The sequence below is a fragment of the Symphalangus syndactylus genome, chromosome 15 (assembly GCF_028878055.3).
Source record: "Symphalangus syndactylus isolate Jambi chromosome 15, NHGRI_mSymSyn1-v2.1_pri, whole genome shotgun sequence".
Lineage (NCBI taxonomy): Eukaryota > Metazoa > Chordata > Mammalia > Primates > Hylobatidae > Symphalangus > Symphalangus syndactylus.
In genome coordinates this window covers 100,885,859-100,902,843 of record NC_072437.2, presented here as the reverse complement: position 1 = coordinate 100,902,843, position 16,985 = coordinate 100,885,859, and the positions used below count along the sequence as shown (strand labels likewise).

The window sequence follows — 16,985 nt, the reverse complement described above, 5'->3', positions numbered from 1 at the left end:
AGTGGATTATGCAGAATAGACAATGAGGGCCGTTTCCTCATGGCCACCGTTGCCCCAAATCCCTGCCAGATGGCTCGGCAGAGCAGCTCAGGTTTCAGCAAACTGCAGAACCTCATTAGGACTCGATTTCATTTTTTTAGATGCTGTAGGCTCTACATCAGATGATGATGACTTGTGAAACCTGTATGACAACACAATGAAAGCATGCCAGTGACGTATCCAATGAAATCTGAAACAGTCCGTGAATTCTTTGCATATTTTATTTTTCTTTTTTTGATTTCCAACTCACACACATCTGGCATATTTTACATCTTTGCAATAAAACATGGTTACAATAGCTTAAGGAATTTATATATCCAAAATATTTCACCATGATCTCAAGATGAAATGAACTTGTCTTCCAGATGTTCAGTATCCTCCCAATTCTAAGCTACAAACTCAAGATATTGCTTACAGCCTGGTGATGAATAACTTAATCATTACGCCGATTCCCCATAATTTCAGAATTTCATAAATACAAACAACAATGAAGAAGGAATTCAGTGCTAAAACTTACTAGTACAAGGTGGATAACAAATAAGTAATCACATCAATAAATAATGATATGTTTCTGGTGCAAAGTGCCAATACAAAGAACCCATTATCTTGTTTTATCTTTTTAAATAAATGACTGCAAGTGAGTGTAAATTCTGAGAAAATTACATTCCTGTAACATGCCTCATAGCCCTACCGACACAATATGTACATCTATGACGATACAGTCACCAAATATACAAAGAAGAAACATGAAGAAAGTGTATATACCCCTGGGTGTATAACTTGATCAGTACAATGTATGGAAAATCATTTGATAGCCATCATTTTATATCATAAAAGATGAAATGCCTTAGGCTAAGAATGTGGCTTTCAGTGAGAATTTCACGAGAACCTAAAAGAATAACTTCAGTTATTGTTGTAATAAAGTCTGACTTGTTATTAAAGAAACTAAGCTATTCAAGAACCAAAGAGAAAAAAAAAGTTAGCATCAGATTATCGTCCCCTAATGTATACACACCAAGCCAGTGGGATGACTCTGGAAGAGATGTCCAGGTGCTGGGAAGTTATTACTACAGAACTAACGCCCATGACTCCTATTTATACAAGAAAAACCAGGACCTCATCCCTAAGCCCCCTTTCTGCTGTGTCTTCAAATTATGCAGGGTAGGGCTGAATTTTCTTTGTATAAAGTACCCAAAATGGCAAATAATGGCTTAGTGTCCAAATGCTTTATGAGCAAATTTCACTCAGAAGGGATGAATTTAGATTAAAAAGTGCAAACTATATTTTGGTGAAAATGTCAAAAATTACTGATGGAGCCCAAATTCAACCCTTTCATACAAGCTGTGTCCTTGGACAGATCTTTCTGTTTCATAGTGTGAATGCACCTGTTCCATCAAGCCATCAGGAGTAAGGAACATGCAAGTTGTAACTCCACAATAAAATTAAGAAACATTTTGTTCTTTATACAAGGTTTTACTTTTACAAAAGTATCCCTTTTAAATAAGATGCATCTGATGTACAAAGTATCAAACGTGTTTTTTTTTTTTTTTTCTCAGCTTGAAAAGAGGCTGGAAATGGGATGCAGGTTAGGTTCAAAGCTTAAACTTTGTAACAACTGGACACAAGGTTCCTCAGAATTGTCAAAAGTCTCTTGTGACACATCCTACAACCTTTTCTCAATAAACAACAATATATGAAATAATTACCAAAACATCTCCTAATTCATATAATTTACATGATATAAGCTTGCTTGATAGCAGCTGGTGTTCAGTAGTGAAAAAACACACAAAGTAAAATGGTTGCTGACTACAATGTACAGCTATTGCTGGGTGTGATGGAATGTACAAACGGAGGTCGATGTAGACGAGTTTTTTCCACCAGAGATATTGCCTTTCCATGCAGCACTTGTGCTCTCAGCTTTAACTTGGCTTTTGGTTCTTCCTTTATCTTCAGTATCTGTTCTGATGCTCATAATGCCACCGATTAAAATCTATATTAAAAGCTACAATGCTACCAGAAGCCATGCCAGTGATCAGAGTCCTGGAAAAGCAGAAACGGCAGTTAAGAGTGATATAAAATCATTTCTGTGGTTGCTATTTTACACTAGACAGTATTGTGATCTCAAAGTTTGGCATTTTACACTAGACAATATCATGATCTCAAAGTTTCCCAAGTCTTAATTTTGTATTCATGGAAGTAGGACTGAAGTTTCTTCTTGGTTCTGCTGAGAGGAGCACAGTTAGCCTGCACATGCCTGGACGGCCAGCCCTGCTGCAGAGCGTGAGGGGCCCACGGAACCACATTTCCAGCCTCCGCTGGGTGCCCCATTTCTCTCAGCAATCACACACATGCCTGTCCGCTGCCTTGTTTTGGGCATCTATTGGCTTCTCTGAGGATATCTGGCATTTCTTCCTATCTCTCTGACCTTTCTGTTCTTTGCCCCCTTGAATCACTCCACCTCTTGTCCTCTCGGTCCACACTCTCCCTGGACGTAAAGCCAATGACGTCTCTTTCTGAAGCCCCAGATGCTGATTTCCCATTGCCAAGTGGAGGTCACTGCCAGGCTGTGTCACAAAACCCTCAGATTCAACATGTCCACCATGAATCACTGGCACCTTCTGACCTTGCTGGTCTTTGGCTGGTTAAGTCACCTTGTCTCCTCTGCCTCTCCCTCCTGACTGATCAGCTGTTCAGCTCTGAGGCTTCTTTTTCAGGGATATTCCTCCCCAGTCCCACTGCCACTGACTCCAGGTTTCAGGATTTCTGCCTACATAAAGTGTTGCTTCACTTTTGATTAGACACCTCATCCAATAAATACCTTTTGAGTAATATCCCCAATATATGTTTATCAGTTTATAATTGATATGCATGCACTGTTCATTATAAAACAACAAAATAATCAAATCCAAGGATGAGATTAAAATAGAAATAGAAACTTAGTATCTTTCCCCCCTCCATTTGGAGACCCCCTAATACTACTGTGACTTTGAATATGCTCTTCCATCCGCCCTCTCTGTTCATGCCTGGTGAATAGATGAGCATCTTCTGAGGTCTTTCCCGCCCTCCCCAGCCCTCAAGAAGAGTTAATCCCCATCCTTCTTCTGTTAGTCTGTTCTTGGTGCCCTCATATGCAATGATTATGAGGATCTGAGCTCTCTGGGGTCAGTTTCTTGTGGTGGATCCTTAGTACTTTGCATTGCACTCAACCTATGATGATGGCAGCAAAATGAATACATGAAAGAGCAAGAATATCAGGGAAATATTGAAACTGCTTACAAACACAAATCATTTCAAACACTCTAGAAACACACACATACATACAAATAATAACACAATAAATCATTCCCATTTATTCCTAAGTATGGGCTGCAGCACTTTGGGATACTCCAATAATAACCTTAAACCTTCTTTAAAAATGGTCTGGGCTGCAGACCAAACACCCTTTCCCACACTAATTAGCTTACAGTGTTTTTCCTGACGACCTTGGTACCATTTTATGATATTGTGAAGGTGCTTTGTTAACTTTATTATGTCTTAATATTTAAAATATTTTAAAACCAATACTGTTATGAGGAAAAATTACATGTAGTTGGGAAAAACGTTGATTAACAAGCTTTTCTTATTTCTGTTAAATAGCAAAAGTTAGAAATCACATGCCGTATTCAGATTATAGGGTTGTAGGTTATTTTAAAGGCTTAGGAACTTTAGACTTTATATTTCTAATATTATTTTCATTTTATAAGAAACCCAAAGGTAAATTTTAGGAAATAGTAAAATCCTATTGCAAACTGAAGAACAATGGAAATCATTATTAATTGATTAACATTCATATCAACTCTTTCCAAGAAAGAGTTGGATTAAAGGATTAACGTGTTTTAGGGAAATACATACAATAAAACAAAATAACATAAATGAGAAACAGGGAAATAAGAACCTGGGGGTAAAGAAATTGTTCTGGGTAATGCGTGAGTGCGGCACGCTGTTGAAAGGGCAGCCAGCCACAGCCCACACTGTGCACTTTGCTGGAAACTGGTTAGCAAGAAGTAGGTCTCACACGGAATCCCACCTCTGCTGAAAAATACTTGTTTCCCTCACATGATATAAGCCAGGGTGGCCTGTCTGAGACTAGGCAGGGACCTGAGAACAGGGAACTTGGTGGGAGTAAGTTCTATGTCTTGGGCCCTTAAAACATGTCTGGAGGCGCCTGTTCTTCATCAGATCCTTGTCTTTTTTTCCTTCTTATCCTCTTTCTCTGTTTCCCCCTCACTAGAATCCTTACTCTTCCCCTCATTTTCCCCTTTTCTTTGCCAGTCTTTCTTTCATCTGGATGCTGGAATTGCACTCACAGCACAATTCACCCTCGATAGAATGAAGAGAGCCTTCAATGACAGTTCTCAGTGATGACACTTGTCCTTGATGCAGCTCACCTCTGGTCATGGGACAAGTCCATTGCTCTAATGCCAGCATCACATCCAGGGTAAATGTACAGTTGCTTGAAGTCACAGGCCTGCCAGACCTCTACTACCCCATTGTCCCCTCCGGTGACCAGGTTCTGGCCATCACTGCTCAGGAGAATGGCCTTCAGAAAAGGTAAAACAAAACAAAACAAAATAAAATACACAACAACCATTTCTCTCAATTTTTCCTAAATAGCCAACTGCCACTACTGAAAAGCACTCAGTACAGTTCCCTTATCATTATTGCCTACTGTCAGTCATTTGTCCAACTTTTCTCAAGTTCAATCCACAGAATTTCCAATGTGGAATTCATCGAAGTTCTTACATATACAAAAGATCTTATTAAAACCAAGATTAAATTCCCAAGAGAATATTATCAATTTAATCCAGGTAGAATTTGAGCACTAAGTAACATGTTTAGTTAAATCCTGAATATTAATATTATAGAGAATTAAAGAACAAATGGAAGAAACATATTTCAAAACAGTGGTTAATAATGACAACCCAGCAATTATAATTTATTCATGAATGAAGGGTAAATGGGTATATGTAATTTTTGTTTAGGGTTCTAAAGATAGAAATCTTTGAAAATAAACTCACTTTTAATGTTGTGAGGGTGCAGCACTGAAACAATTATAAAAGGAGTTTTAAAAACCCTCCTGAGGGTCTAAGCTTTAATCAAACAAGAGCTATCATTTCTGAAGTCCAATTCGCTGAGTTAATTACTTGCAATTAAATGAACTTTGGGTTATTTAAAGTACCAGTCCACATGAAGTTATATACTTTTAATCTTGAACACATTTATCTGGATAGCACAGACATTCTATTATGAATTATTTAATGTAAAACAATCAATCTTTAATGTCTTGGCTTCAGTCCTACTTAGCGCGAACTATGCAGATTTACCCGTGTTGAATCATTGATCTCCATTTGAGCCAAAAGTTTCCCATTGATGCTGAAATTACTGAATCGCCCTCGTTCATAGTATATGATACAGTGGCCTTCGCTGGAGACAGATATCAAGCGTGGGAATAAGCAGTTTTCTGGTCCTTCGAGGGCTCTCAGCAAATCTCCAGTGATGGTGTGGACAAGGCAAGGGCCCTCTGCAAAGTGGGGACATCAATGCCAGGGTCAGCTGGGGATGACAAACGACATACTAGCTCCCACCAACCTGAACACCTTGCTGGGGGTGCACTCAGAGGTGACCAAAGAGGACAGGAAAGAGATAGGCTGGCCAGGCCAAGCGCTGATGTTACATTTAAACAGAGCAAAGCCAGAGCACCTGTTACACATCACACTCTTACGCTGCACACTTCCACACCAGGTAAATACTTGGTCTTTTCCTTTGTCAGGTAATATTCATAATAAAATGGTACAGCTCACAGATTACCTGAAAATAAAAGACTTCATGTGCCAGACATTTTCTCTTAATACGCTTTTAGAAACTTTTCTTGAAAGTTTAATAGAATTATCAGAACAGCTGCTCATTTTCTCAAGCAGCATCAAAATTTTACGTGTTGTACCACATCAATAATTACTATCAAGTACATTTTACCTTTTTCTGTCATCTATACATAAAATGTAAAAGCGAAATTGAGAAAACTTATTAAGTATTTCAGCCTACAGAAAGATATTTCGTCTTTTAAATAAATGAATAGTGAGGCAAGAGTGTGAAAAGAGGGTAAGGAGTGACATTTGGCTCTGATGGTTTCTGGGTTTCTTTGCCCTTATAAAATAGTGTTGATAAAGTAAAAAATTCACTGATCAATTCATAAAAATTGGTCACTATAGTTTGGTATTATATATCTATTCCCTTGTCCCAAAAAGATCTCCACAAAACAGTGTATGAATTACATGTTTATTTTTAATTGAGCTGAATAGACACATATTTTACAAAGCAAGTGACATTATTAAATTTTGTCCTGATTACTAAAGTAATAGACTTGCCCTATAGAAAATTAGGAAAACACCAGCAATCATCTCTAACATCAGGCAGCCCCTGTAGGAAATGTCTCTTTCTTGGCGCCTACTATGTGTCACTTATTTTCCTTTTTTTTTAACTTCACAGGGTAAAATGATATTACACATATTATTACTTTTTAAAATTAAAAGACCAAAAATATCCTATGTGTCCATTTCTGGGTTATTTATTCTTAGATACCAAAATTTTAAAAACATGGTGCCAGCCTTCAGACTCTATCCATTCTCTGTAGAACAGCTGAAATGAGCTCTAACAACCAAACCTATCAATTTCATCACCTCGATTAAAAAACTTCAATGGTTTCCTACTATACTCATTAAAAAAAAAAAAAATTGCAAATGCTTGTGCCCCAGGCCCTTCCCATCCCTCCAGCCTTCTCACTCCTCCAGGCTGTGGCACCACGGTGATACTCCAGCAGCACCCAGGGCTCCTTTCAGTTTCTCCAAGCATCAGGCTCCTTTCTGCCTGGGAGTCTTCCCACAGAGAATTGCTATTTGAGCCAGAACTAGGACGTAAGTTTCCTGACTTCCTGAAATGAAATGTCTTCTACAAAAACTCCAAAGAGGCTGGGTGTGGTGGCTCACACCTGTAATCCCAGCAATTTGGGAAGCTGAGGTGGTTGGATCACCTGAGGTCAGGAGTTCAAGACCAGCCTGGCCAACATGGTGAAACCCTGTCTCTACTGAAAATACAAAAAATTAGCCACGTATGGTTGCAGGTGCCTGTAATCCCAGCTACTAGGGAGGGTGAGGCAGGAGAATCACTTGAAACCAGGAGGCGGAAGTTGCAGGGAGCCTGGATTGCACCATTGCACCCTAGCCTGGGTGACAAGAGTGAAAGTATGCCTCAAAAACAAAACAAAACAAAACAAAACAAAACCTCCAAAGAATCAAGTAATCTTTGTTTCCTTTCCACCAACCTCTACACAGCCCCTGGCCTTATGAAGAAAGGGACTTGCAGAGGGAGGGGGTCCAAGGCCATGTCTGATGAGTGACCTGACCCCCCAACTCCCCCACTACATCAGGGATACTTTCCTCTTGTCTTTTAAATGTCCTTTATAATGGCTGCATCATATGAATACACTGTAATTTATCAGTGTTCTGGTTAGAATGCTGTTGACCACAAAATACCACATAAAATTGTATACATATTTTATATTAGTGCTAGTAAATATTAATCATAAATCTAAACATCTACAAATAACTTTGGGATACCATTTGTCTATGGGAAGCTTCCTGGAAGAAATAAACTGACAATCATGCTTAGTGTGAGAAAACGGTCATCTTCTAAACACTGAAAATGAAAGAAATGACTTCTGACCTTTAGCACCACTGATAACAAGCCCAAGTTCTGCACAGACGGAAACACAGACAACTTCATGGTCATGGCCTGTGAGGACGGCTCTTGGTGCCGGATAGTCACCTGCAAGAAAACAGCAGCCGTGAGGCACTACAGACCAGTGGCAGGTGGAGAGAGCTACACCAGCAATGCAATATTCAAAAAATACCCATGTTTATTAAGGGCATTATTATTAAGCTGTGTGACCATCAGCCAGTTACTTAACCTCTCTGCTCTCCTCTTCTGTGAAATGCGCATAACTAGCGAACCTATTATACATGCTGTTTAGATGACAGGGCAAGTTAACATATGTGACATGCTTAGAATATAAGGAGAGTGGTAATGGCTATTCTTTTTCTTCCATTATTGTTATGAAACAGGTACCCTGCCTGCTAAGGCATTTATCTGTGTTACATCATGTATTTATGGTAATGTTCTATGAGGTAGGAACTCTTACTATCCCTAGTCTATGGTGTAGAAACCCAAGGCTTTGCAAGGTGATTCAACTTACCCAAGTTCATACAGCTAAGGGTTGGAATTGAACCCACTTCACATTATTAGTGCAAACCTAGCTAAAAAGTCCAGCTGAATTATATCCCAGAAGCATTTTCACTGCTAACCGCTTTCATAAACTGAAGGACTTAGAGAATATTATGCCAAAAGTTATATATTTTTCTCTTCTTTTATTGGAAAGAAATGAGCTTATTCTGCATCACCCACATAGGTTGTTCCGTTTGCAGTCTTTCTTTTCTAGCACTTGTGTTCTTTGTATGCTTGCCTGTTTTTCTTTGTGAATTCCTATTTTTGGTGGGGTAACCACCCCCGACCCCCCATCTTGTCTCTCAGAGAACCACCCTGTACTTTGGTCTTGGCGCCCCTCTTTCCTAGAGCTGCCTCCTAGGTTGAACTACTGGCCCTCACTGGGGTTGGGGGAAGTTAAATGTTCCAGGGCTGACAGGTGCCCCTCCCCTTGAATAGCCCCTTCTTTGGCACTTATGGGACCTCTGGGTGCTGGCCAGCTGGACTGCTGCTCCAGTTCTCTGCCCACAGTGGCAAGAGGGAAGCCACAGAGAGTTCACGAGGAAAGTGCATAATCACAAGGCCTTACCCAGTAAGGCACCCCACGTCTTCCACCCTGGTCGGCCAAGAGCCCCTTCCTTAAGACCTGCCTATCTTCTCTTAAGACCTGCCTATCTTCTGTCTCCCCAAGGATTTCTCAGTTTTATTTGCATTTTCTCAGACCCATCAGCTCCAATTTTGTTTTTGAGGTATCTCTTGGATGGAGTGTGGGAGATGGGGGACAGCAGCTCATACTAGTTTGCCATCTTCTTCTAAATACATGGATATTGCTATAATGTGTTTTGACTATTGGTAAAGTGTCCATTTATAATGTCAGCAGTCCTGGATTTGTCTGAAACATATTTATATAATTTATAAAATTACGTTTCACACTGCAGGAAAAAGGTGAAAAAGAAAAAAAAAGTTTCAAAGATGCCCTGGGTTCCCTGGTAAAATAAGCTTTAAGCATTGATAAGAGTTTTCCAAACAAAGGAAATCAGCAAATCAAAGAGATATCTGCACCTCTGTGTTGACTGCAGCACTATTCACAATAGCTCAGATATAGAATCAACCTAAGTGTCCAACAAATAATGAAAAGATAAAGAAAACGAGGTATATTTACATAATTGAATATTATTCTGCTATAAAAAAAAAGAAGTCCTGTCATTTGCAGCAACATAGATGGAACTGAAGGACATGCGGTTACGTGAAATTAGCCAGGCACAGAAAGACAACTGTCCCATCTTCTCACTCATATGTGGGAGCTGAAGAAATTGATCTCACAGAAGAAATAAACAGAATAGTGGTTACCAGAGGCTGGCAAGGGTGGTGGGGAGGGGTTGGTTAATGGGTAGAACAATACAGTTAGATACAGTTAGACAGAAGGAATAAGATCTAGTGTTTGGCAGCAAAATTGGCTGACTACGGCTAATAATTTATTATACATTTCAAAATAACTAGAAGAGAAGATTTGGAATGTTCCTAACGCAAAGAAGTGATAAATGTTTGAGGTGTTGGATATCCCAATTACCCCAATTTGATCATTACACATTGTATCCTTGTATAACGTATCCCATCAATATGTACAACTATTACGTATCCATAAAAATTAAATCTCTAAAAAAGTATTGGAAAGATTTTATGTGTAATATCAGCTTTAACTTTTCTAAACGATAATTTTATCTTGGAGAGACTGGCACACTGGAAACCCCTGAAATTATACACTTCATTCATTTATATAAAACACATAGTTTTGAGACCTTTCCCTAATATGCTATAGAAAAAATAAAAAGCAATCTGATCCTATAGGGATTTGAGAAAAAAATGTATAAAAATATTCCTTATGCATGTTATACATTTTCTGCTAGGAAATGAGTTTTTCAAAGGCTCGTGTCTGATTTAGACAGTTTAAAATGTTTTATTTTTTTCATTACAATTTCCCCAGATCATCTGAATAAACTGTGGAACTTAACTATTAGGGGGTATTGTTTAGGGCCCCTGAAAGCACTGTTTCCTTCTTTAAGTGAAAGGCAAATAAAATGCCATTCCAGGCTTTCTGAGTTGGGAAATCTGCAGCGGCGATAAAGCTTATTTCCCATATTTCATTTCGTTGCTAGGGACAGATGTCACACACCCCAACAATCATTCAAAATCCTGAGAATATTCTGTCACTGTCACATCACAGTTGATGGATGCAGCCCAGAGTTAAAGGACCCAGTGCAGAGGGAGGTGCAGGTGGACCACCCCTCTGAGGGCCACCGCCGTCGCCCTCAGTCCCGCCCCTGCCTCCACAGAAGCACTCACTGTGTGCTGGAATGAATAGAACTGATGAAGAAGAAACACGTCCAATTTTTAGATTCCTTATAGACATGCATTTGGAAACTCTGAATATTAAAAGACTTAAACAAATCCCATCCTCCTTTTATCAAAGGCCATTTCAATATTCTCAAAACGGATGATAAAAAAATATACTAGTATTAGATGCTGTTTATTCACATAGACAGGAGAGGTTTTTTAGTGAGATGGTCTCTGGCTTTTAGAGAAATGGCCAAAGTAAAGAACTCATGGTTCTTATTTTAAACCTGATTTGTGGGACACTGATATGCAGGGGAAGCTGTGGTCTTTCTGATTTAGAACTAAACAAAGACAGACCTCTGCTCCACAGTGAAGAGGATGAACCTCCTGATAAAATCTGATTCAGATTTTATTTCTGACCCTGGGGAAGTCACTGCAGAATCATGGCAGAAGGTATTTTTATTCATGCTTATACTTAAGATAAAATATAAGATTCTCAGACCCATCAGCTCCAATTTTGTTTTTGAGGTATCTCTTGGATGGAGTGTGGGAGAAGGGGGACAGCATCTCATGCTAGTTTGCCATCTTCTTCTAAATACATGGATATTGCTATAATGTGTTTTGACTATTGGTAGAGTGTCCATTTATAATGTCAGCAGTCCTGGATTTGTCTGAAACATATTTATATAATTTATAAAATTATGTTTCACACTGCAGGAAAAAGGTGAAAAAGAAAAAAAAAGTTTCAAAGATGCCCTGGGTTCTAGCTAAGATTCTTTGCTCCGAGAAGTGATACAAACTTGTTTAATGTATCTAAATCTAAATACACTCTAAAAATCTCTCTGGGCTATCCATCGCCCATGCTTTCATTTCTTATAATAGCACTGGTTGGTGGCAGTTGTGGAGTTTTGAAAGTTCAAATCCCAGAATAAGGGATTTAGTCAAAGGGTATGGTAGTTTCATTACTACTATGATTTCAAGATTTATTTCAACATATTATATTAGAAATCTGCTGGAATAGCTGAGAAAAGCGGTATCGGTCAGGAGTCCCTTATCAAGACCCCAACTCCTCAGCCACAGGCAGGTGCTGTGGAGGTCTGTTCCAAGCACCAAATACACTTGGACCCGCATTTCCGAAGGTCCCAAGATAATGCAAGTGAAAACATTCTGTGGGTTAGAAATGTCAAATTCACCCATGATGTGGTTTCATTTCCTTATGTACTTACTCATAGAGTATTCAGCGACGAATGGAAGATAGATAGGGTGAAAGTATTTATTCATTCACTGTAACTTCTTTTTCCTTTTCAGAGATAACAATGACTACATTTTCCTCTGAGCACTGCCACTGCAGGACAACCTTTTCTCTTGAAGTCCTGAGCCGAGATCTAGGTCACAGTACATTACCGTCCTACGCTCACCTTCTAAAAACAACTAATAGTATCATCCACCTCTCCTTCCTTAGGAAGCTGGGCTCTGCGTAAAGCCCAGACACCCCCCGGTTGGAACCTGAAGCTCTCTGATCAGAGCACATTAGTCACTCTGTATATATTGCTTCCAATCTAGGCCAAAGACCTTTCTTGAAGCCTTAGTCCCATAAAGGGAAAGGAAAAGCAGAGACTGAGTGGCAAGCAGCTCCCTTCTCAGTCTGGAACCCTGGAAAGTCAACTGGTGTTAGAACGAGGGGATGGGGTGGCTGAGTGGTCTACTGCAGAATGGGCTCTGTGCTGTGGATCTTCCCATACATCCGTTACCATTTGGTCCTCAAAAAGCCCTGCAAGGTGAGAACTATTGCATATGGAGCTACGCTTCCTCTCATCTTAAAAAGATGGTTTAACATATGCTAAATCCTAGCTAAGATTCTTTGCTCCGAGAAGTGATACAAACTTGTTTAATGTATCTAAATCTAAATACACTCTAAAAATCTCTCTGGGCTATCCATCGCCCATGCTTTCATTTCTTATAATAGCACTGGTTAGTGGCAGTTGTGGAGCTGGGCACCAGGATAGTCTTTTTAAAAGAAGCCTGGATGCAAACAAAGAGAGGGATGTGATTTGGCAGATGTTTGGTGACAGGCTGTGGGTGGCAGGAGGGTCAGCGTCCAGAGCTGAGGCATACACAATGGGAGCCCAGAGAAGTTGTGTGTGTGCACAGCTGGAGTCTCCTTTGCAATTGGCTTCTCCTTTCACAGTCTGCATAATGCCTGTACATGAGCTAAAAGACTTATTTTTAAAAAGTGGAATAGAAAAGCATAATAACAATGTGTTATACAAACTATCCAATGAATATTTGTAGATTTGAGTTGAAAAGATGAACGGTAAATCCTCTTTCAAAGTTTCACATGGCTGTGATTTAAAAATTTTTGTATGTATGTATATCAAACACTCTCCACAGCATCTTATATGTGGTATAAACATTAAAACTACATTCTTTAAAAGCAGATTGGCTTCTGAGCTGAAGTCCCAATGTATTTTGAGTGTCTGTTGAAGAGACAACCATGTTAACTTGTCTCTCTTGTGACTATCTTGTTGGAAGCTACAGCACGTAATGAGAAATGTCAAGTCCCAAGATCAATGAAATTTTGGACTCTAGGGATTCCACAGGAATAGCATTGATCCTTTTAAAGAACACCAGTCAGAGATGGGTTGTAATATATTGCAAAGAGAGGCTCAAGAGGATCAGAGGCCAAGTCCAAGATACCTACCTGATAAAAAATTCAATCAGCTTTTAGCGCAAATTGCCTGCTCTGCTCTGCTCTCTTTCATGCAGTAGGCTGCTTCCAATTAAAGTGCGCAAATTAATTTTTATCACTTCCAAATTAGTTTCAGAATTTGTGTAAAAGTCTGTTTCGGATGAAAGCATCTGTCCCTCACATCTTTGCAATTCTGTTATCTAGTTAGGGACCTATTTAAAGTCTCCAAGATAATTTCTACATTCAAAGCCACAAGTTTGAAAGAATAACAATGAATAATATTATAAAGTACATTAATAAAGCAATGATAATTCAACTCTAACCTACACTAGGTAGACTTTGCTGATCTCTTTTATGGTCTGAGACTCTATATCTAATAGTCTGCTTACAAATATTCATTATCTTTGTGACCAATTCATCACAATCGTCAAAATGATTAGAAAAAGACTAATATTTCTGAGATGTCTGCATTCTTCACAATATGTTTGACACAATGAAACCACACATACTTTCTATACCTGCCTAAAAAGATCTCACAAACATGATATTTTTTCTTTGTGGAATTAACAGAGCTATCTATTACAATATAATAATGACAATGCGAGAGAAACAAATATGTTAAAATCAGTTGAATTTATCTTGAGAAGATTTTGGTGATATGCATGTAAAGGTTAAATGATAAATCCTATCATTTCATGATGTTGTGATGAACAGGTGTGACTTGGCCTCGGTGACACACAAAGCAGTTCCATGTCCACACCAAGGCCAATCCCTGCATTATAACAGCTACTAGGACATTATGTTACATGCCAGGACTTCCCGCGTCAAGGATAGGTTAATACATACAACCTCCAAAACCTAAGGGCATTGTGTCACACACTTTAATACAAATTTAGACATAACTAGCTTTCTGGTCTTCAGTATCAATGTATTATGAGATAGAAAACACATATGGCCTGCTTCTCTGACCTGTGAATTGGAAGCTAGAGTAGATTAAACTGGAACAGAAAAATCTCTTTCATATTGCGAGTTTTCTGATGGCAACAACCATGTCTATGTCAAACCACAGGCAGGGCACTGATATGGCAGTCAATTCAGTGTGTGCTGTGACTGCCTGAAAAAAGAGTGAAGAGACCAACACAGATGGTTGCCCTAGTCAGGCATATATATGCTACTAGGTTAGCTTTTTAAATAGATAAGTGAGTCATAAATCAGTCAGTCAATCAATATTAAACCTGAGATCATTTTTTTACTATTGTGATCATCCTTATGGAAAAAAGCTAAAACCAGTTTTTTTCATAATCATCAATTTGATGTAAAGTTAAGCATTTTATGAATGCTTAAAGTACGGTACAAAATATTATCTGATAACAATTCATGATTCATTTAACAAATGCTTGACATCCCCAGTATATCCAAGCGGGAGAAGCAGTTTGTGATTAGTATAAAAGTAGATTCTTGTAAACTCTAGAAAGTCAGAGGTTGTGACTTTGCAGCATTCCCAGCTGCTGAGATAGTACCAGGCATACAGTAGGCACACAGTAGGCACTCAACACATACTGTTGCTTGACTAATACTTTAGGTGCTTATCTTGTTTATTCTAGAAGAGCAATTTTCCCTTTTATTAATGTACCATACTACATGTTCACATTAAGTATCTAATAAAGTCTTGACAGGATGGATTCTATGGAAGTGGTTTAGGTTCATAATGATGACAACAGTTTTTGACTAAAAATAAATTCCTATAGATGGAGGTAATACTGAAAATACGTATTGATAATTTTGTCATAATATCTTTAAGATAATCTTGTCCTTACTTAGAACTAAAATATGATACTGCTTTTTAACAAATATAATATCCATATTTTTGTTCTTAAGAACCATAAAAGCATTTTGTATTTACACAGCTCCTGTTGTAAGGAGCTTTAAATAATTTAAATATTATTGTATTTAACTTTTCTTGCTAACTGATGCACCAAAGCTACAATTGATAGTTAGCCATCTTTTGGTTTAAGAGATCATTAGAAAACACAGTAGTGAACATAGATAACTACTATAATTTAATATTTTTCTTTAATATTCTTTACCTCCTAGCAGTACATTATATAAAACATCTTATCTCTGCTACCAGATGGCAGCTTTTAAGAAACAAATCCCCTTTTTGGAAATAACACTTGCATCATTTCTGGGCTTCATTTTGAAGATGGTAATTAATTAGATGTAAAGCTCTATTCTATTTCTTTTAAATTTTTTCTAACAAGTTCTAATTTTTATCAACGTATATGAAAGATACTATGCAGACCTGCTGCTTAATTAAACTTTTTAAAGAAATGCTACACTATTATGGAAATAAAGACAATCTGGAAATATGTGAACATATATTTAGATAAAATATACTTGATAATGTACCATTCTTGAGAATAATAAAGCCATCACTGGTAGGTCATATGTCTTATACACATGTACACATATGCAGACATAGGCATACTAGAATTCTGTTAAAAATGAATTTTTTAAGGACGTGGCTTTAAAAAAGAGTAAATAGGGAGATTATCTTACTGGTATTTAGAGTATAATGTTTGTTAATAACATAGAATTGGTAACTAATTATTTGAACTGGTTGGAAATCAAACAACATTGAATATCTTTTCCCTCAAATCAAGATCACATCTTGTTCAAATTTAGAACAGAGACTCATATGTATAATAGACACTCTCTTGTTCAGTAGCTATGCCAAGAGGCACATGCTATTTTACAACACACCTAGTTTCTTCATCCACTGTTCAACTCTAGCTATGGGCAACAGGAATAAAACTTCACATAACATTTGGACATCTAATCCAATCTTCCACTATCTTCTCATACAAATATATTTCTCCATTCTCTCCTGTACTATGATGGGGTCTTTGTTCTTATCCATCCAAAGCCATCTCCTATTTTTGCGGTATTCCTGTCAAAATGCATAAGAGTTGGGGGGATGGAGTGGGACATGAAGGGTGGATGTGCAATTCAGTTTCCACCCCTAGCCGTCTCACAGGTTGGAACTGACCAGAGCGGCAGCAGCCAGCCACGCAATGTAACATGACATCTTGTAGATTTCTTATCTACTCTTATAGTATTTTAGTTGTAGATGCACAGGTTTCCTGAAAAATTTTTATCTGTTGGGTTATAAGTATTCCCCAAATTCATGTTTCAGTTTATTTTGGAGTGCTGTGTAAGCTGTGACAATTTGAATAATCCTAGTTTGAGTACTTGCCATTATCACTTCACAGAAACTTTTCTATATTTTACAGGAAAGTCATGCATTTGAATGAACTATTGAAAGCGTAGTAATTAAAAGCAGTAATTATTTCTAGGCAATCTCTTATCCAGCTCTTCAGTCATTTAATTTATTGGAAACCTATTATGTATATCACTATGACAGGAACTGAAGATGGAAAGACAGACACTCATTATGTACTTTAGTGTTTTCTTGGGGCAGCAGTCCAAGAACTAATAACTAACTTCTCTTACATAAATAAAAGTTTCCTTGGAAAAAGAAGTTTGAGAGGCTGTGGATTAAACAAGCATCAACAAATGTATTTCTGTAAGACTTTCAGAGCTTATGTAGAAAGTTTGAGTATAAACA

General features: G+C 38.1%; 1 protein-coding gene across 10 annotated transcripts in view; it reads right to left on the bottom strand.

The window, feature by feature from the left end:
• Positions 1 to 242: 242 nt before the first annotated feature.
• The window catches only part of NBEA (neurobeachin), a 731,576-nt gene continuing 714,833 nt past the window's right edge, over positions 243 to 16,985 (bottom strand). For all 10 annotated transcript variants that reach the window (XM_055244143.2, XM_055244145.2, XM_063619313.1 and 7 more), the window contains 4 exons: positions 7,798 to 7,899; positions 5,403 to 5,599; positions 4,467 to 4,618; positions 243 to 2,079 (listed from right to left, as the gene is read on the bottom strand). In XM_055244143.2, coding sequence (XP_055100118.2) covers positions 1,989 to 2,079; positions 4,467 to 4,618; positions 5,403 to 5,599; positions 7,798 to 7,899 — 542 coding nt within the window. In that variant the 3' untranslated portion in view covers positions 243 to 1,988. The remainder of the gene's footprint in view (positions 2,080 to 4,466; positions 4,619 to 5,402; positions 5,600 to 7,797; positions 7,900 to 16,985) is intronic.